At 37.8% G+C, this 21,984-nt stretch overlaps 1 protein-coding gene across 4 annotated transcripts in view; it reads left to right on the top strand.

Moving 5' to 3' along the window:
* Window positions 1-20,787, top strand: part of MID1 (midline 1) — a 140,746-nt gene extending 119,959 nt beyond the window's left edge. For 3 of the 4 annotated variants that reach the window (XM_066176813.1, XM_066176812.1, XM_066176814.1), the window contains 4 exons: window positions 5,036-5,179; window positions 13,591-13,752; window positions 15,750-15,957; window positions 17,528-20,787. In XM_066176813.1, the coding sequence (XP_066032910.1) occupies window positions 5,036-5,179; window positions 13,591-13,752; window positions 15,750-15,957; window positions 17,528-17,876 (863 nt within the window). In that variant the 3' untranslated portion in view covers window positions 17,877-20,787. The remainder of the gene's footprint in view (window positions 1-5,035; window positions 5,180-13,590; window positions 13,753-15,749; window positions 15,958-17,527) is intronic. The other variant, XM_066176810.1, reaches the window with a different exon arrangement.
* Window positions 20,788-21,984: the final 1,197 nt, after the last annotated feature.

Raw genomic sequence — 21,984 nt, 5'->3', positions numbered from 1 at the left:
ATTGGGCCAGATGACCTTCAATGGTTCCTCCCAATCCAAAGTATTCTCTGATTCTGTGATTCTATGAATAGTGAATAGATTAATACTGGGAAGCGTAAGACTGGGTGCATGCAGAGGGCAGCAGCAGTCTTGCCTGATGGAGCTGTGGGGTTCTTGCCATATCTAAAAGAGAAATTATATCTGCAAGGAATTTTTTTATCACTCTGTGACAGACTAATACAATCAGTGTCTTAACACATATTCAAGTAAATGAAACACAATAATGTGATAAGAGTAATTTCAGCTTCTTATAGAGTACCAGTGAAATATTATGGTGTCTGCCCCTCCAAATCTGCAGGAATTTTGCCATCATGTTGAGCCTTCACCCCAAATTTATAAAAATCCAAGGAAATGAAAGGAAGGATTAAAACGAAAAACAGACAAATTTGCCCTAATCTAGCAATCTACCTGTAAAATAATTCATCTCATCTTCCTTTATGGTTGAAGAAGAGAAATAACCATCTCAGTCCTAAGCTACGCCAAGGGAAATATAGGTTGGATACTAGGAAAAAGTTTTTTACAGTGACGGTGATAAAGTACTGGAATTGTCTGTCTGGGAGATGGTGGAGTCACCATCCCTGGATGTGTTTAAAGAAAGACTGGATGTGGCACTTGGTGCCATGGTTTAGTGGAGGTGTTAGGGCATGGGTTGGACTCGATGATGGAAGAGGTCTCTTCCAACCTAGTGACTGTGTGTGTGTGTGTGATTTTGAGGCACATATATCAAGGCAGTTGATTCCATTCTGGAGTTGCCTATTTCTTCTAGTTGTCTCCAAACAGAGGATAGATATACTTATTGTAATGCAGATAGCTGTGGTTTAGATCTGTAGAGTTAGATGAGGTGAATTCTGTCTAGCAGTTTGTTCCTGCATCCTTCAGATCTTCTCTCTTTTGTACATCATATGTCAGAATTATCAACCTAATTGCTGTACACTGCAGGAAACAAAGGTTATATCTGTACCAAAATGAAGGGTTGTCTTGCTACAAAGATATTTTCTATTATCCATCGTGATGACTGTGTCATTTACATAGCTTCTTCTCGGGCTTTTTCCTAACTCGTCCACAGTCTTAAAAAATTGCTCACAATGCAGCCTAAGGAAGCTTGCATTTATATCAAGCATTTTAGCTGGATTTTTCCTAACAAACCATTTTTAACCTTGTCATTGATGCCCAGTGAAAAACATTACTAAGTGGCCTTTCTTCACATTAACAAATAGCATATGGCTGCAGTGGCAAAATGCAAAGTTGATGTCCAAATTTTCTGAGCATAAAATGCAACAAATACAGACAGTTAAAATACATTGATCTAAATATATGCATAAAGGTTTATATGAGATATAGTTATATATACACATATATATAAAATCCCAAGAGTAAAGTGCATTTGATTATTCTCTACTGTTGTCCAGAAACTCCACAGAAAGATTTCTATTACTCCTTTCAGACTGGTGCATGGAATTTTCATAGATCATAAACTGAACACTTTGTGACAGAGTGAATTAGGCTTTACTTTTATCACATTTCCCTGTTAAGTAAAACGAAGACCATTTGTACATCCTAGTCATAGATCTATACTAGGAATTAAGGGAAAAAGCCTACCTTACGACTATCATCTGTACTGCATCTGAACAAAATGTCAAAGCCTAAATTCCAGTTTCATTATCTCTGCTGTCAGTTGCCTTTGAAACAATTGGCTGTCTCCTGGAGATTTTTTTCTCCTTTGATTCTTCCCAGTGTATTTGTCAGATCTTCTTCATCCTTCATCTTCCCAACCCCATCTTTCTTTTTTCCTAGGCTATTTCTTTACTGAAGTAATAAATTTAACTACTTTGTGCTTATCATTGACGTAGATGTCTGTCCAAAGCTTCTGCTATCCAGATAAAATCTCTGATATCTTTCTGAATGTTGCCAGCCAGACATTGAGATATCAGGCTCAGTATATTAAAACAATACTTTTAATCTTCATCTGACTGTTCTATTCTCTGTATATATAGCCTTGATGTCTTTTGAAAGCATTCTTATCTTAACAGTTGTTCAAGGTCTTCATCTGGAAAACATTTTTTTTCTGAACATGTATCTAGCTAGATCCAGGCAATATATATGACTTGCAAACCCTCTGCACAATATTACTGTCATAAGGACTGCTTTTGTTCATTGTGAATCAAAAATGCTTGATTTTTGTCCTAATACTTAGAAATCAATTGCAGGAACATCCATTCTTTGGCCTTGCAATTTGCCCTACTTCAGAAATCCCATCTGAAACAATGATAAGTTTTCTTCATCCATCACTTCACCTATGACTGCACAAAGAAATATGTATTGCCTATCATATGCCAGCAATTTTTTCACACAGAAACAACTTCATTCTGGAAATTCTTCACAACCTGTCTTACTGTTTAACACTTTCAACACTGAAAGATCAAAGACCAATTCCAGACAATGCTCAGTCTCATGGTTTGGGTGTGTAATCTCTTCTCATTCTGTTGGTTTTGAGCAGTCCTGGTCTGCCCGAGGACTAGATTGAGATGGTTTGTATGTATGACCGAGCCCTTGGTACTAACTCACACATGACAAGTTAATGCACAAAATTTGTATCCACATCCGATGTAAATGTGCCTTTCCTATTCCTCCATGCTGAGTGTCATGATACAAGGTGCAATCAGTACTGAATATCTAAAAGAGAGGCTCAGAGCAGCTTCAGCAACTCCCTCACGGTCATACTAGCAATATGGATATTTCTAGCACCATTAATTCAAGCAGATTGCTTCGGTCTTCTTTTAAGTCTTGATCTTCAGTATCAAAATCCATAAGGAATCTTTACAAATTCAATCACTGCATGACAGCAGGGAGATAGAAACTGAGCAAACAAAATGATTTTGAGCTGGTTTTAGTCAATCTCTGTGACCTTGTGCTGAGAGGATTTAGATAGAATCTCAGTGGACACCCAGGAGGCACTGTATTAATGCTGGAATTCACTAGGAAGAGGTGGCAGTGTCCCTAAACTGTCCCTCAGGAGTGCAGAACTTGCGAGCCATTCATTCTGCTTCAGAGTAAAAGCCATGCAGATGACACAGAAAGGAAGGTATGTTAACCTAAATGGATTGAAAGGGAGTAGTTATGCTTGTGAGATCAGTTACTCCGGAGAGCAAATTTAAGAAATTTCATTTTTAATATTAGTACCTTTCAGGCATTTTAGGTGTGGTTACTGACATTTTAAGTGTGTTTACTCAGTTTGAATTCAAAATGAAGTAAAACAGCCTTCAGCAACGATCCTTCTGTCTTGTGAGAGAGTGTTGATTCACAAAAGATGATGAATGAAAGTCTGAGTGTCTGAAGCAGTTACCACTCCCAGATATTTGCTATGATCCTCTGTGGGGAAGTGCATTATGTCTTCCACTGCTGTGCTGGAAGCGTGCTGGGCTTCCCCTCTGGATCAGTGGTGGTGAAGAACGCCCGACTCAGGAAGGGGAAGTTGGTGGTGCAGCCTTCAGATCACTGGAGTCTTTAAGGAGGTTTCCCTGTGGCACAGAGCTCTGTAACAGTACTGGTGAATTCAATAACCAAATCACACACTACCAAACACAATACAGAAGCTAACTGGTTGAGGTCAATCTCTTTAGCTGCATTACAAATTTACACTCTCTAAAGTAGTATGTGCTGTGGAATGATGAATTTGGCAGTCAGACTGCTATGCTATTTTGTTATTACAAAGCATCTGAATATAGAGTTGCTTGCCTTTCTGTAGGAGAAGCAGGTGCATTTGTTTTATTCTGAGTGGTTTATGAAATGAATGTTGCCAAAGAGCTAAATTCATGCAGTATAGTCTCAGGTGAGTGTGGGTTAATCACAAGAGCCAGGGAAAATATGTCTTTCTTAGGTCAAATCTCAGACATTTTCATTACATGAAGGCCTGTAGATTTCCAACTGTAATGCCAGGTGTGCATATGAAGAGCAAACATAGGATGCAGTTTTCAAAGAAGCTGAAGATGCTCAGGTGTTATTGAAATGCAGTTTACAGTTAATTAAACCTTCAGTAATTTTTGCTTTCCATAAATTAATATTGATTTTCTGTGCTGAGATAATAACAAGTACATTTCTCAAGTAAAATACTTTGCTGTTAGATGCAGGAGATGACAGAAGAAAACTAGTTGAACACCATCAGACAAATAAAAATGGATCTACTTGTATATCCATTATTATTAACACTTGGTCCAATTTTTGTTTGGCCTTTGAAGAACAGGCAAAATATTGAAATGAAGCCCCAGCTAGGAATGAAAAAAAAAAATTTAAAACCTCCAGTGACTGTTCTACAGGATACATTTTTGAAACATAGATGATATTCCCATTCATCTTTTCAAAAAACTATGGACCTTTTTTTTCCCCCACATTTTGATTATATTCTTCTCACAGATAGTTGTTCTTATTTGAGTTAATTTTTATTTCTTTTCATTTAAAAGAAATTACATTTTTTTAAAAACCTGTTGCTAATGAATGACAGATCATAGAGCAGCCTAGAGCGGGGCCAGGAAGGATGCACCACCACACAACCACTTATGGCAATCTCTGGTAAGATAGGCTGGGCAAACACTGCTTTCAAGTCAACAGTGAAGAGTGTCAACCCTCCCTGTTGATATGCATCAGTGAAATTTTGATAAGTTTGGTGAAATGATCAGAACAATCTTAGAAAAAGTAACTTGTCATTGCATCCATCTAATGATGACCACCGATACATCACTTGTTCTATGGCATCTGAAACAAAAGCTACTTTAATACAAAAGATTTTCAAAATCTGGAGTTCCTAGGTGGTTTTATTTTTATTAAGAATTCCTTCCTAACAGTTAATTGACCGTCAAAGTTAGTACTGGAATTAGCGAAGAGTTGTTGAAAAGTCTGTTGGATGATGTCTCTACAATCTCCTACATCAACTACATCCCCTAAATCTCAGGGGAGAGGGGGAATACTTCACTGATTGTGCCTCCTGTGTTGTATCTCACAGCTCCCAACCCACCCACCATTCGAGAAGAGCTCTGTACAGCTTCTTATGATACCATTACTGTGCACTGGACCTCAGATGATGAGTTCAGTGTGGTCTCGTACGAGCTGCAGTACACCATCTTCACTGGACAAGCCAACGTTGTTAGTGAGTATAAAACTTCACTTTTCTTATTGTTCCCTTACGGTTTCTATGTAAAGTGAGTGTCTTTAAAATAAATATACTCCTATGTCAAGAACAAAAGGAAAAAATATTTTCTAGAAAGGTATAAAGCCAAAATTTTCAATCTAAACCAATAGTGATTTTAAACGGGTTTGAAATTCAGAATTCCTTCAGTTAGAATTTCTTGTATCTTTTCTGGCAGTACCATGTATTGGGAACTTTTGAACACTAAACCTATCACAAGTATTGCCTGTATTAACAGGACTTGTCTCTTGTGTCCCAAGTCCCTTTTTGTAGATGTAGCAAGTTCAAAGCCCTCAGTTCCATTCTCTGCACTAGTCAGACAGTGTGCACATGGGAGCCTGTGTTGAACTGGTCATTAGTTAGAACAGCAGCCCCGTTGTCATTTACATAAACTTGACATCTGGAACTTTTCTGAAATACAGATCAAGTCCTTCCCTCTGATTTTTATTGTCTTCAAGGATACAAAACATAGGTCTCAGTGAACTACAGGCTAAGTCAGAAAACATCACTAGAACAACAATTTGTATGGTAACTTGGTTTTACTTAAAATGAGATTAACAAATATTTTTATTTTCTATTATAGCACATTTTTTATGAGTACACTCTATGTTTTGAATCTGTGACTTTCTTTAATAATCAAATTTACTTAATTAGATTTTGGATTGCTTTATTGTTAAGTAACTACTCCTCACAGAAAAAAAAATATACATTGTCTAATCTTTGGTCAGGAAGTCAACGTTTCTGGATTCAGTGTTCTGCAGTAATTTGGGTAATTGACTATGAATTTGGAGAAGTCATTCAACTTCTTCCTGGTCCCTGCATGTTTAATGGAAACACAACTAGCTGACACATAATCATTTTATTAAACAAGGATTCTGAGATGAGCCGAATCAATCAAAATGTGGAGTTTGTTCAAGTCAACACATATTTAGATAGGGAGCTCGTCGCCACAGAGGGTTAGTGTGTTTTTGAGTTCAAGAGATGCCTGGACAGATTGTGCAAGAAAAATACACGGAGAGCAATGAAGTGCAATGAAGTGGCTCTGGAAGTCCCAGAGCTGTAAGCTGTTGATGCCTGGTAGAGCAAGGTGAGAAATGATCAGTGTGTACTTTCCCTGTTCCTTGAAACCTTTCTATGGTCTCATCTTTCCCCACCATCAAATACCCTGGACATGCCATGAGATAGATAGGCTTAGTTATGGAACAGGACAGAAATGTTTTTCCTCTTGCAAAATTTTTTTGTAAGAAGAAAATTTGTTGAGATATTTTGATGAAAGTCAGTGCTGTGGGCATGTTTACATGCTTTATGTCAGTGGAAAATGCTATGGTCTATGCCACCTTTGAGTACTGAGCCAAATTCTCCCACTGACTCCTCTGTTACTGTGTGCATCTCATCTTCTTCATCACTGAGCAGGAGTTTTTTTTCCAAACCATCTGACAGGACATCTGAGGATTCACGTGTTGGAATGTTAATACTTTTTTTAAGTAGCATATTATGAATGTATTATAGTATTCAGGACTGACTGAAAAAAGAAGACAGATTATTGAAAATTTGATTAATGTTTTGTCAAAGCCCCCACTTAGTATTTCCCTTCAGAGTCTGATTTTGAAGAACACGCTGCAAAATTTAAGGCTATTGGAAAGCCCAAATAAACTTCAACACATTCTTCTACATCTGAGCAGGCTGGATAATAAAAAAGTCTAATAGTAATTTTTTCAAAATTGAAGCAAGGTAGATGAGGAAGGAAAACCTTCCCTGATTAATCACTACCAAGAAGAGAGGACTTAATGATAAACCAGTGTGTTGCTTGTTTTCTAGTCCATTTTTATCTATGGCTTTATGCTGTGTAAGTCAATTATTGGCATTATGTATGAACACGGCAGCAGGAAAAGGTGTGCCATTTCCACAGCCTTGGGATGTGGGATTTTACTCCTTGCTTACTAGTGAATAAATAACAAGGCCTTTCTATTTTAGGCTGTACTGTAGGTTTCCCATGTGGAGGTGAAAGCTTTGATCTGCAAAACATGTATCAATAAGTCTGCTTTCAGGGATGCAATATAATTTTCAAGCATAGCATGAAGTGCTCAGTATGCAGTCTGAACTTTCATATTATCACTTTGCAACAATAGGTAATTAAAACTTTGAAGAGAAAACAAATTAACACTGTAAGAAACTTTGTTTAGAAAATGCTCTGAAGATCCTAAATGAAAGTAGAAAGAAATTAAAGAATGGTGAACTTTTTTGGTTGTTTTGGGGGTTTTATTTTGTTTTGTTTGGGTTTTTAGTTGGTTTTTTTTTAATAATTTTTTTAATAGAGCTAGTTCTTATGCAAATATCCTGGTTTAATTGAAAGCTATAATGTTAACTCAAGTTAAATAAATGCACGTATAAATATATGTGAAAGGTTTTTCTAAATGTTGTAAAGCTATTTTTAAAATCTCGTTATTTAATACGGACTTGAAACCTCCAATGGTTATCTTCCTGCCTGCATGCTACAAATCTGCCTAGGTTTCTAAAATGTGAGGTTCTCCCAAGTCATTCCAAATTACACTGGTACTGGAGATTTGCCCACTAACATCATAGAATCATAGGATCACTTAGGCTGGAAAAGACCTCTAAGATCATTGACTCCACCCATTAACTTAACACTGCCAAGTCTACCACTAAAACATGGCCCCAGTTGTCACATCCACGTGACTTTTGAATACCTTCAGGAATGGTGATGCCACCACTTCCCCGGAGAGTCTGTTCCAATGCTTGACCAGCCTTTCCATGAAGAAATTTTTCTTAATATTCAATCTAAACCTCCCCTGGTGCAACTTGAGACTGTTTTTCCTTGCCCTGTCATTCCCATCCTCATTTTACTCAGAACACTGTTTGGATGTTTATTCACTTTGTTACACTATATTATTGATTCTGCAGAAGGATTTAACATCACACTTGTAACAAAAGGCTTTCCTAGGCTGTTCTTAGAATATCACAGTGTACCTTGATAGTGTTGTTGAACACAAAGAGCTACTCTCACTGTAAGTGGCATTAGCAGGTGCTGCACTGCAGCCTTCACGTTTTGATGAACTGAAGATAGGTTTGTGTTTTTTTATTTTAATCCTGTTTTAGACTTTGGTTTAGCAAAAATTTCTTCTTTTTTATGGCATACATGTGCTGTTGCACATCACTGTTTTTTTATTTCTCTGTCATTTCCCAAAAATTTCCATTGGTATTGTGTGTTGCATGTAGCAGATAATGTAAACAGGCTCATAGATTGACTTCAGTTCTGCGTTTTTTTAGCTATGAATTAGTCACCAGGGAGTAGCCGGAGTACTGCATTAAACCAACTAGCATTTTCCCTTGAGACAACAGGAATCACTTTGCATACGTACCCACCTACCGTGCTAATGGAGGCTGCTATTTTGGAATCTGTTTCTTAAACCGCATAGCCAGCCTGACGGCACTTTCCACTCACAGAACATTTCCCCCACCAGAGGCATATATCATCCAGAGATTGCTAAGAATTCAGTTACAAAAACAAGCAATACTATGGTTTTTTAGTATATTTTCTATCCAACATAACCAACTATATTCTTTTTTATTAACTGAAAAATTGGAAAGTTAACATTTGATGGCCATGGTCCAAATAGAGTATTTCATTTGAATCCTATTTCATACAGGAAAGATTATTTCCAAATGTGGCCAAACTTCTTGGCTATTGAATGCTTGGCAGACCTGCTCTGTGCATAAGAGCAATAGGGAACTTAAGATTAAGTAGGCTTTTACTAAAGCAGTTGTTCTCAGAGTTACACCATTTGCATTTATGAGAGGCAGCTAATCACCTGCAATCTGAATATGGTAAAAGCTTTTAAAATTACTTTGTCACTAGCTAACATGCATTATAATTTCATTATCCCTATAACTTAAATAGATTTCCAAGTATTCATTGAGTATGCCCTTTTTTAACATCGTGGATTTGTTAGAGTGTGTTTCAGGATGGCTTGATTTTTTCTCTAGCTCTGATACAAGATTCTTCAGGAAAAATACACTTCTCCCTTCTTGACAAAAAGCAGTAAATCATTCTCTCATACCTGAAAAAGAAATCAGGGTTAATTTTTTATATAATCTGATTTCTAAAAAATCACACTGTCAAGGATGCAGTGTACTACTGTCAGAGCCTTTTCACTGTTCTGAGACTTCTTTTCCTTTGAGAGAGGATAGAAGTTTTTGGAAGGACCTAAGACAATTAGGAGCCCAAGCTTCCATGAGAAACAAAGAATTTACAATTCACCAATTATTTTTTTAATATTCTAGACTTTGCCTCTTTCTAGAAGTTTTATTTTAATAAAAACAGATTCCTTACAGTCCTCAGATTTCTACTAGAGATTTTAGTGAGAATTTTTAATGGCACAAAACAAATTTGGAATAAAACCAGGAAAATTCTGCATCTTTAAAAGTATAAAAAGAGTGTATTAAAAAATGAATGTGTTTTGCAGAAATCCTGCATATATATTTTTTTTTTCTTCAGATGGGAATGAAGAGTGGAGGTGGAGAACTATCTGTTCCTTTCACCTACCTTATTTGCTCTACCAGTTTGAATTGGTAATAATTTACTTAAATAAAACATTTTACAATAATTAAAATACTCAAGAGATTAAATAACCTTCCCATGACTTTTGTGCTCCTTTTCCAGTTTTCAAGAAAACATATTTTATTAAAATCTATCAGTGTAAATTTTAGGAGTATTTACACCTTGGGATTTTTCCCATCTGTTTTTTTTTAAAGTGCATCAACAGCCAACACCAGGGAAATAGCTTTCCAAATTATTACCTCCAGACTCTGAGATACTTGTTTTGAAAACATCCTGTATGGACATCACTGTGCTCACTGCACCATTCCAGGATGTAATTTAAATTCTCTTCATTTTTGTAGGCTACAGTTTTAAAATACATTGTTTTACCATCTGCATAACCCTGTAAAAAGCCCTGGGTTTTTGAAATAAGAAACCTGAATGTAGCCTGGATTAGGAGTGGGTACAAAAGGAGACCCTTGGCTCCTGCTGTTGCACCAGTGAGGAGATGTGTACTTTTCCACTTCACCTGCTGCCACCGGCAGAGAACTGAGAGGGCAAACACTTCCCCTGGATGCCTGTGTGATCAGGCTGCTTGTTCATTTCCCTGAACTTCCTTAATCATATTCTTTTATATTCAGAGAAGAAAGGCTGTCCTGACAGGGCATAACTGGGAGACAAATTCCTTTGATGCAGTGACAAATTATTCTTTCATACGTAAAAGCTTAACTTGGCGCCACTAATAACTATTCTCCCTTTTGAAGGAGTTTGGGCTTGTAGTTTGGCATCATCAATACTTCATTCCCAGGATTTTTGAATCAAAGTACAATTTAAAGCCTGTTATTCAAGAGCTTACAGTCAGAAAGCACAAGAACATATCACTGAGCCCCATGGTGCATAGGCAAGAGCTGAGCTTGCTAAGACAACAAGGTTTGTCACGCAGAGTAACCAACGTTTACTGCACGTCAGTAGTCTGGTATGCCTAAGCGTGGAAGGACAAAAAAAAAAAAAGAAACCTAAGATGTATTCTGTCATCAGCGAGGATAGAGCTTTCCTCTAGAGCATGAGTCAGGTCAAACAGGAGGTTTCTGACTCTCTCTTTTGCCTGTGCAGAGAGTTTAGGGTAGGTAAGGTTTTTAGTGATTATTGGGTATATAGAAATAATCCACATAACCGGGAGGAGGGGATGAACTCAAGAGGAGACCCATGGCAATGCAACCGTACTGGAGAGTATCATAAAAAGTGTAATGCAAGTCTTAAAAATGTGCCCGTTAGAGAGTTGTAGTGAATAATACAAAACTAGTTTCAAGATGAGTTAGCAAAACTCTGGGCTTTTCTGTGTCTGCATAATGGTCAGTTTATATGTGGTTTATATGTACCACAGAACTTTGCTTTCGAAGTGTGGTTGTGTTAGGAGAAGACACTTCTAGGACCACTTACTGTCATATGTTACTTGGTATCCCATCAGATGCATCTTAGTTAAAGATTCCCTGATCATACTGAATTCCTTTTAAATCCAGTGCTTCATTTTGTTTTATTTTAATGTATTTTAATTTATTTTGCAATAGCCTCTTTGAGTCCAGTAAGGGATGGTCTCAATGCAAAATCAATGTGGAAGTTGAGGTACAGAAGTGTGCGTTCAATATCTGTGGCAAATTGGGAAAAGATGAGATTTCCTCTGAGTAGTCAGTGAGATATTTTATGTCAGGAAGCTGCTTCCTTATTTTCTTTTTCTTCCTGATAGGATACCCATTCACATACAGCCTAAAAAATAAATATTATTTGGTGTGTGTGGCTCTGTGAGAGAAGACATAGATGGATATTGCTTTAAGCAGTTCACCAGAAGTGCTGGGCCCAGCTGGGATTACCATGGGGTATAAAGTGGGGTTCTTTTTCTTCATGAGAAAGGCAGATCATTATATATATGTGTGTGTATATATAGATACATAGATATAGATATAGATATAGCTATAGATATAGATATATAGATACATATATATATATATATATATATATATATATATATATATATATAATCTACAGATGAGTGACTCATCTCAATACATTTCAGATACCTGAAATTAGAGATCTCACCTATGCTGGTCACCTAGGCTTCCTCTGTGGACAAGAAAAGAGAGGCATTTGTGGTTGGTAGGATGTTGGGTGTTCACAACTGGGGAAGTGAAAGAAACTACTTACAGATTTCTGACTTTCCTCAGAATCCAGAAAAATAGGTTTGGCATTCTAGCTCTCCATTAGGTGGCAAGATAGCATGAATCCAACCTGGAACTGTGCCACAGTTACACATTTGCACAGCAGGATGAATCTTTGTTCTGCCTACCTCTCAAAAATGCTTTGTAATGCAAGGGAATTTTGAGACACAAACTTCATAACACTTAGACTGAAATTTGGAATTTAAATTCTGTTTCTAATGATCTTTTGTTATGAAAAGCACATATCACATTGGGAAGGAATCTCACAGTATGGCCACTAATTGTCTATGAATCTGCATTCCTGTATCACAGATCCAGGTTTTGTAACCAGTAGCCTTTAAATTTTATGTTACATAAAGTTTTCATATTGTCTGATATGCAGAGCTGAGTTACTACTGAGTTCTAAAAGATTGTCTTCACGAGTGGTTTGCTGGTAGAACATTAGTTAAAAGCTGAAAGCTGTCTGTAAATAACAACAGCTTCCATAATGTGCTCTATGCCCAGTGAAGACAGAAGCCAAGAAGTCTGTCAGGTTCCTAATCTAGTCAAGCCTTTCTCTGTTAAGTTTTCCAGCCTTACATATGTGCACGCATGCATACGCTTCCACTTGCATCTATCTATTTCTGGCTGTATAACCATATAAAATGTTGTGAATAGATATACTCTTCATAAATGTTAAAACTTTCTTTATGTAAACATCTACAGTAAGAGGCTGGAGAATCCATTAGACCAGGAGCTGTTCCAAATATACAGTGATGGAACTGTATGTATGGGTGATTGACTGCCATTGCATTTATATCACAGTAGGAAAAACTTATGTAGATTTAAGAGTTCATTTTAATAGGGTATTTTCCTGTTTTGTTTATGTTATTGGTACTCCCTTATTTTACTTACTTCCTGTGTAATATACTTCTGTGGTAGGCATCAAATATAAACCAAATATAAACCAAAAAAGGTTTATAAATGGAAAATTTTCCAGCTCTTTCCCAGCTGGCATCTCAGCATGAGGACATAAATCAAAAAGTTGCATCCATTAAATTTACTGGCTTAGATTACTTTCTGGCAAAGTCTGAACTGCAAGAGCCAAAGGTTTCCCTGAAGCCCATGCTCTACCCTGTTTGGCCTCCCATGATTTGCTTCATGTTCTGAAGAATGCATACCTGGGGACTGTCAGGAAAGGTGCCTCCCCAGCCCTCCTGGCTTTACTGCTTATATTCGTTTTCTGAGGTTTAAACTGAGTTCATTAATCCAAACAGTAGATTGATGGGATCTCCATAATCCTCCAGTTCTTAAGCAATAAAGAATGCCTTGTGCTGGGATATGAAAAAATCTCAGACTGCTAGTGTCTCCACTGAGCCATTTCTTAAATGCCCACTTTTTATGGTTCACTTCACGTAGCAGGAATTTAAAAGGTTCCTTGGCTGTGGGTTGATAAAATGAATTAGTGGCTTTAAGTAGTGGCTCAGTAAATGTAACAACACTTTAAAAGGTGCAGAAGCAAAGTTCATATTGGTCTTTGGGTGCCTGGGAATGCTCTAAATGTCCCTCTGTTACAAGGTGTTTTGTGTGTTATGACTGATGTGCTCTGTTCAAAATTGCAGGTTTATGCAACTCAGCCGACAGCTGGATGATTGTTCCTAATATCAAACAAAACCACTACACAGTGCACGGGCTACAGAGTGGCACAAAGTACATCTTCATTGTCAAGGCCATTAATCAGGCTGGCAGCCGGAGCAGCGAGCCTGGCAAGCTCAAGACAAACAGTGAGTAACAGAGATCAGGATGCACAAGGTCTTCTCCTTTCTGGCCTTCCTTTTTAGGTCTGACCTTTAGAAGATACAAGAGGACGGAGAAGTTCAACTCTTTAAAAGTACTTTCCAAAATGAGAGCCACTTATTTAACACAATTCAAGATTTCCTGAGTCTTCTGTAGCGAAGAAAATATGTTGGGTTTTATTTGAGAGATACATCTGTAGTTTGGTCACTGGGAATATCAGATAGGAACAAAGCCATCATATGTGAAATGGTTGAAAATACTCTTTTGTGGTTTTGTTTTAATATCCTCTCTATTTTTTTTGCTCTACAAAGCAAAAACTTTTCTTATGTTTGCAGTAAAACATTTTATTTTTGTGTAGTGTTCATAAGATAATTGCTAGTCTAATTTTAGCCTCCAGAATTATGTCTTTTTTAGGACATTGGAAAACTTCTTAGCTTCAACGCCCTCATTTTTTATGCAGTTCAGCAAGGTGGTAGACTAGTCAGAGATCCCACTTCAAAAAAACAATGGTCACTCAAATTATTAGCAGATGTAGGATAGCAATTTTAAGACTAGTTTTCAGCTGTTCATTTTCTCTTGCCCCACCTATTCCCTCAGTCGTGTAGTCATCATGGGCAGCTCTGAGGGCTGGACAGGAAGCACTGGGATTGGTGCATCTTCTGAAACCTGCTTGTTGTAGGGGAGGGTGCTTGAAGAGGGGTGATACTGACCAGTACAAGGAGTCTGAATAAAATGGCATGTACACCTTCCTGGTTTCCTCCTGTTTGCTATTATCCAGCCACAATTTAATGGAGAGACATCCTTCAGATACTGCTCCAGCACACAAAGGCTACTAAGCAGTCAGGAAAGCAGGCAGGAGGTTATGTTACTGCTGTCAGGCAGTAAGAAATAGTCCCCAAATACTTTCCAATGGGTTAATTCTATATTTGGTCATAATACCTAGCTAAATACACATTCAAAAAGTAGAAAACCCTGAACAGTCTACATCTTATTTTTAAGTACTTGTGCCAGTCCCTCACACAGGCTTCATGAGAGATCTAATTTAAATTTTCTGTGCATGCCATCAGATTTTCTGATTGCATGTTTTTTCCCTTGATATGAAAGACAGTAAGAAGAGAAAAGTGCTTTGCTGGACCACTTGTGGAGTTTTACTTTTCTAGTTGTCTCTTGGTGGAGGTAAATGATTGTTCTGCTTTCTGACACAATGAGCAAGCCTGTCAGAATTGTGGTGGATTTTATATATCTACAAGGTTTGGTTTACCAAAAAGCTTCCTGTTATTGTCTACAAACCTTGTGCTACAACCGAAGATATTTGCCAAGAGCAACAGCCTGAGTAATGTTATTGCACCATATTATTTGGACTAAGTTACAGTTCACTTCCTTCCTTTTAATGCACAGTATCCAGCACCACATGGGCATCCTTCCAAAGCAATCCTGAATTGTTGACTGTGCTTCTTACAAATAAAGCTGTCAGTGAACAAAGAGAAAAGTCTAGTGCTTCTTATTTTCAAGCTCATTTTGTGGGATTTGAAATCATACTTTTTGTAGGAATGATGAAGATGTTATTATGGAGCTTTATCCCTAGAGAATTAATAGAACACAAGTTATTCTAAATCGAATATGCTGTGAAAAAAGCAACCCTCAGACCTTTATTAGCATGTATATTGGTTTCAATTACATGCAAGAATTAGAGTATTCTGGTTACCTCTAGGTCAGAGATAATGGACGTGATGATTATTCAGGGCTCTTTTCAGGGATTATCGACACGGGGAAGTCAGTGCACAATGAAGTTGACAGTAAACTGACAATGCAATGGAAACTAGCTTGCAGGGAGCAGGAAAGGTTAGTCTGTCTCAAGAATGCTTGAGAGGAGGAAATTAATATGGTTATGTAATCCTGTGGGCTTAGATATTTGCTAATCCATTCTTCTTTTAAAAATCAAAGCCAAACCATTCTTCTGTCATCTTTGTCTCTGCATCTCTAGGTCAGCCATTTAAACTGGACCCCAAATCTGCTCATAGAAAATTGAAAGTGTCTCATGATAACTTGACAGTGGAACGGGATGAAACATCATCCAAAAAGAGTCACACACCAGAGAGATTCACCAGCCAAGGGAGCTATGGAGTAGCTGGCAACGTGTTCATCGACAGCGGGCGGCATTACTGGGAAGTGGTTATAAGCGGAAGTACATGGTATGTATCTAAAAATGTATGTGAAAAGAATCACTAGTTCCCACCACACAGGTGCTGGCACAGTTTCTCTGAGAGAGACTGGTAGCAGAGACATCAGGAACAGTATGAGCAGTCCAGGCATGTATTTTCAAATGGTTTTTCAAAAGAGTTTCCCTATCTCCAGCACCTTTGGACTCCAGAAATAAATCTGTCAGATTATGGATCTCTGTATTTAGCAGCCTTCACAGGACTTTTACTCCACAGCTGGGGTTGGTTGTTTTTTTGAACCCACATACAGTGTATTTCAAGATTTTTTTTAATTGGAAGGATAAAAAACTTTCGTCTTATTTACGCAGAGATAACTTTGTAAATGTGATCACTTCTCTACTAAATGTAAAAGATTTTCTGTTCTTCACTATGAAAAAAATAAATAAAACTGAGGACAACTTGATGATCCAGTTTAACGGGGGCAGAGGTCAGATTTGCTTTTGCGAAGGGGACATGAAGCAGCAGCAGCGCTGTAGGTCTGTGCCCCAGGGAATGAAGCAAGAGGCAGGAAACAGAAGACTGTTTTCCTTCACTTCTGAATGATCCTCTGTGTCATACAGGGCTGTATTTCAGAGGGCCTTTAGTCAATGGAAGAGATGTTATCCTTTGGTATTCAAAGACATCATGATGAAAGTTAATGGAGTGGAAAAATCAGTAGGGTCTTCAGGTATTTCCCACTGTCTCAAAGAAGTAAAATGCTGTTTGTCTGTGCCAGTGCTAAGGAATGGGGAAAAAAAAATCTTATGGCACATTAATCTCTGTTGGTTGAAAGTCCAGTAAATCCTGCAGTGTCTCAAGAACGTGAGGAACTTTTAAATTTCTGTTATAGATGACAAATCAGGTATTTTTCCTCAGTATCCATTAATGAGAACATTTTCACAATCCTGCCCTGCACATCTTGCCATAAATTATGGTTTGCAGAGCAAATATCTTCACCTACAGTTGCTTAACTTGGCCTGAAACCCATTTTCAAAAACGTTCCTTTGAATCTGAAAACCACACCAACATCTGCCAAAATGTATTTGAAAATAGCAAAATGGGGGGGGGGGGGGGGGGCAGGAGGAAGAATGTTTAGTGTGTTCTTTGATGTTTACTCCTGCATTCCTTCTTAGGGGCCATGTATTAAAGGAGCAGGGAGAGATCAGATTAGCTAACAGATGCCACTGTATTTTAAAATCAATTAATTCCTCTGTATTCATCTGTTGGAAACTGAAATTTGAGGTCCAATCTGTGTTGCTGGGTACTCAACAATCTTCCTTTTCAATACCAGAGGCAAGCCCTCCAAAAAACTGCCATAGCCACCAAACTACAAATAATACTATGAATTTCTCTGACCTCTCAGACCCAAAAGAGAGACAGGGAAAACCATTCATTAAGCCTGTGCAGATGTTGTGGTGAAACATCATTTAATTAGAGCTTAGCTCAGAGCAGTAAGAGGCGTGTGCATTGCAGGGAGTCCTCTGGGCCAACATAACATTTGACTTCATGAGAGACAAAATGGCAGGAAGCATTTGTTTCCTTGAGACGTTCTTTTGTTTTGCAGGTATGCTATTGGTATTTCCTACAAGTCAGCACCGAAGCACGAGTGGATTGGAAAGAACTCTGCCTCCTGGGTGCTCTGCCGCTGCAATAACACGTGGGTGGTGAGGCACAACAGCAAAGAAATCCCCATCGAGCCCGCGCCTCACCTCCGGCGGGTCGGGATTTTGCTGGACTACGACAATGGTTCCCTTGCCTTTTATGATGCTTTGAACTCCTTACACCTTTACACTTTTGACATTACATTCGGCCAGCCAGTGTGCCCCACGTTCACGGTGTGGAATAAATGTTTGACCATTATAACTGGCTTGCCTATCCCTGACCACCTAGACTCCTCTGAGCAGCTCGCGTGACTGCTAGAAGCCAAAAGGTAGGATGACACATCTTCCCAGGGTGGCCAGGCCATGCCACCAGGAGCTTACCCGGAGCTGGCAGATCCATGTGGCATCCCAGACAATGCTGACAAATTTAGGAAAAACTGACAAGGAGAGAAAATCGCTCCCTGTGCATTTTGTACTGAAGGACAAGAAGTGGCTTTAATAATATCTTAGAACTTTTTTTTTTTAGTTGGTTTTCTTTGGTTGGTTTTGTATTTCATCTCTTACAGGAAGATTTATAAATTATTTATAAAAATAGAAAAAAAAAAGAGAAAAGTTAAAGCCTAGTATGGACACCTGGGAAATGACTTCTTGTTGTTTTGGGGGAATTTTTTTGCACATTGGTGGTCCTGTTAATTAAAGTTTCATCAGCCTTTTGAATAATTTTATTTTACAGAAGATAATAGCAGCAAATTGGAAAGATGAAAACTGCATAGTGGACAAGTCAGTATACTGCAGGATTTACTTGTACGAGCATTAGTGGTCTCATTACCAGCCTTGTTGAGTGCGAGATCTCCCAATTTCTACTTTGCACATGGGGACGTGCAGACCAAAAGAACAAAAATAAGCAAGTGAGGAAGTGAAGTTCGCCAACACAGCAAAAGAATAAAGTTTAATTTACTTCTGTTCACAGGGCAGTGCTCTCTCAGTTCATAAAAAACATGTGGAATATCTCCTAGAAATGTGAGTGGATAAATCATCTGGTGATTTATTTTATTGATGGCAATATTCCCATCTACCAGTGCTTTGCTTTCGTCTTTGGGAAACATTATAGAATCACTGAGGATGTGGAAGACCAATACCATCTCTGAGAATCAGCAACACTGGAGGAGAACAGCCAATCCAAGGTCTGACTGTAGACTAATTTGATAGAGCACGGCATCATTTAAGGACTGATTGTAATAAAAGATGTCACGGTTCTGATGGTAGACATGTGAATGCTTATTGCTGATTTTACAAGGTTCAACACAGCAAGCCCAGCCAACAACTCAAAAGTGAGACTTGCGCCACTTTACCACTGGTTTTAAATTAAATACAAATGTTTCATTGTCATACACTGTGTAGTGTCTATAACAAAGCAAGGAAATCTGTTTTACATGTGCTGTATGGAGAAACACTGCAGCTGGAGTTTGCTCATAGTTATCATTGTCCTATGGTGTTTGGGAAAGCACAGTTCACTTTGTGAAAGAAAAGAGTAAGCTCTCAGCAGCAGTAGAAATCTGCATAGGGAGACCCTATGTTGATCCTGGTGTTGGTAGAAGAGCTTCAGTGAAGGCAGTAGAGGTTGTATGTACTTTATCTCAGAGCTGAATCAGGTGCATTTTTTTTTCTTTCCCTTTACAGATAGAAGCTTTTTGTAATTGTTGCAATACATATGTATAAATGATCATTTTGGGAGATGCTTGAGGCATATGACAACTTTAAAGAATGGTTTTCCTACGGTGTTTTGTTGTTACTATGCAAGTGGTGAAAATCTGCCTGTGTAGAGAAAAGACAAATTGAATATCAGCTTTAAAGATTCGCTCAGTAATTTAAAACCATGCTTTAGGTGTCTTTTGAAAAAGATGCCATAATGCACTTTGTTCAGTAATGAGTCCAAAATAAAATGGCCCCAAGCTCAGCTTCAGATTTTTAAAATATTGATTCTCCAGGTACAAAGCTCTACTACAGTTTGCCTTATGATTTTGTCAAAAATTTATGAACAAGATGAGGAGAATATGTACATGCCCATTTGTTTGTTTGATTTTTTTGATAGGAAATAAATGCCTTTCCATGTTTCTTTGATTTCCCTTTACATGCCCTGCTAACTCCTGAATTAAAAGGAGAAAAATCTGGTAGTACATTGCTAATACCATGGTTTTCAGCTGGGCAATATCCCATAGTTCACAGGTAGGAGCCACTGATCTCTCTCGAGTAGACATAAAAAGGCAAAGTGTGTACATATAGAGTACCTCAGTGTTTATCTTAGTGTCATTAATAATCAAGACATATATGCCCTCAAAAATGAAAACATAAATCAGTCCCCAAGCATTACATTTTAAAATTGCATGAAATGTTATTGGTACAGTCTGATATACAATGCCCAGATGATCTGGTCTGGGATGTTTGGGAGCTAGCTGAGATGGTATGAAAATTTTGAAAATGAGTTGACAGAAGATGTCTGATGCAAAACAATGATAACAGGATGCATGAAGAAAGGACTTTTATTCTAGGGTTATTAACAAGTTTCTGCCTAAAAGGAATGAGTGAATTACCAAAGTACATGTAGCAAGGCTGTGTATCTTCTCTTTTGCAAGAAATATTAGATCTAGAAGCTGATTTCAGTAGTGGATAAACTGAAAAGACTGCTCAGTGTTTGGTTCTACAATGTTGGCAGAGATTGAGCGGGATGGAAAGAATACCATGAATTTGGAAGGGTCCCTAATGATTTCACGTATTTTCATTGTAAAGACGGAGCATGAGTCTAAAGACAGATTGTGGTTTTGGCCAATAGAAAAAGGATGGTCTGTTATCTACAGATCTTGCTGTATCATCTTTATTTTAACACAGAGTACTTCATTTGGAGCTAAGCCACATTTCTCCAATGTCCTATTAACTCAGTTACTCTTTGTGCATAAATGTTTGTGTATATGTGTACACATATGTATGGGTATACACACACCAGCACATGCACAAATATAGTGTGTAATTTGTGTATACACACACGTATGTATCTACAGATAGCAAGTGGCAGCAACTAGTCAGGTGTTCCTTTTTTGCCTATTTCTTGGACAATTGCATATTCTGTATGACAATGAGGAAACAAGTTTGCTATCAACAGTATTCTTCTGGACATTTTTTAAGAAACAAAATCTGTTTATTTTACAATACTTGATTCAATGCCTGATTAATCAATAAAAACTTCCATTTGAAAATGTAGCTTCTGTGGTCTGTGGCATTTTGCATGGTCCATAGTAATGAATTGAAATCTGGGGGAAGAAGTAATCCTTGTATAAAAATAAAACATGGTACCTTAACGTAGCATGCAGTCTTAGATGAGGATTTTTCCCTTTTTTTTTTGGAAGTTTTGTAACAAGGAATGAGGTGACACCGTATAATGCTCTTTTTAACAAATGCAGATTTATGATGATTGTTTCAAAAGTGTACTTAAAACCCAATTTGGGGTTCAGCAGAATTAGAGCAAACAGTAATACAATGTCTTTAGAAGATAGTAGCAGCTCAGAATAGTGTTGAGCTTGAGAAAATGGAAGGGTGGGGACTATTTTCCTCTGAGACCAGGTAAGATTTTCCATGTGTTTGACTTTTATGTGTTAATGCACACCTAATAGAGAAAAAAAATCATTCTGAAATGGGCCATATGTCATAAATTATTTAGTAGACTGTCTCCAGTCCACTGTATTTTCCCATTGTTGGTTTTCAGAGAGCAATAAAGTTGCTGCTTTTTCTGCCATTACTTTATTTTTTATCGGTTTTGAGTATCCCATTTTTCAATTGCTCAACAAAGACTCTTAGTAAGCAGAGGGTCCCAAGGGTAGGAAGCATAAAAATCTCTCAGGTCTGGGTACACTGTGAAAGGCAGAAAATCTGCAAGTACAGGTGAAAACACATTCTTCATTATTTAAGCTATAATAGGTCACTAAACAGCAGCATGCATCATCTGTTTTAGTCCTGTGTCTTAATTGCAAACACTCTATTCTTTAGAAATATAGTATATATTTCTAATACATATTAGAAAACGCAACAGGACGCTATTGAGAGCACAAATTAAATTGTCAACTCATTAACCAGTTCATTTTGAGATGGCCAGCATTTATAGCATCATGAAGAACCGCGGGAGATTCCATTGAAATACTACTTAATAACACAGTAAATATTTCTTTTTTAATTATTATCATAAAACAGATGTCTAGTAGTTAGCAGATTTTGCTTTTAGTTGCAGCAGCACAATTTTCAGATAAGCCCATGCAGCTAAACGAAGTGGGGTTTGCTAGTGGCTCTCATCTGTGTCACCAAAACTGAGGGTATTCATTTTAGTTGGAAACGCTGTTTTCGTCTGTGGTTTAGGAGTGAGGAAGTGCTGGAC

The sequence above is a fragment of the Chamaea fasciata genome, unplaced genomic scaffold, assembly GCF_029207755.1.
Source record: "Chamaea fasciata isolate MVZ Bird 193981 ecotype frontalis unplaced genomic scaffold, bChaFas1.0.hap1 SCAF_2, whole genome shotgun sequence".
In the NCBI taxonomy this organism is placed as follows: Eukaryota; Metazoa; Chordata; class Aves; order Passeriformes; family Sylviidae; genus Chamaea; species Chamaea fasciata.
The sequence above is the reverse complement of the archived record's forward strand: the minus strand, read 5'-3'. Positions and strand labels throughout refer to the sequence as shown.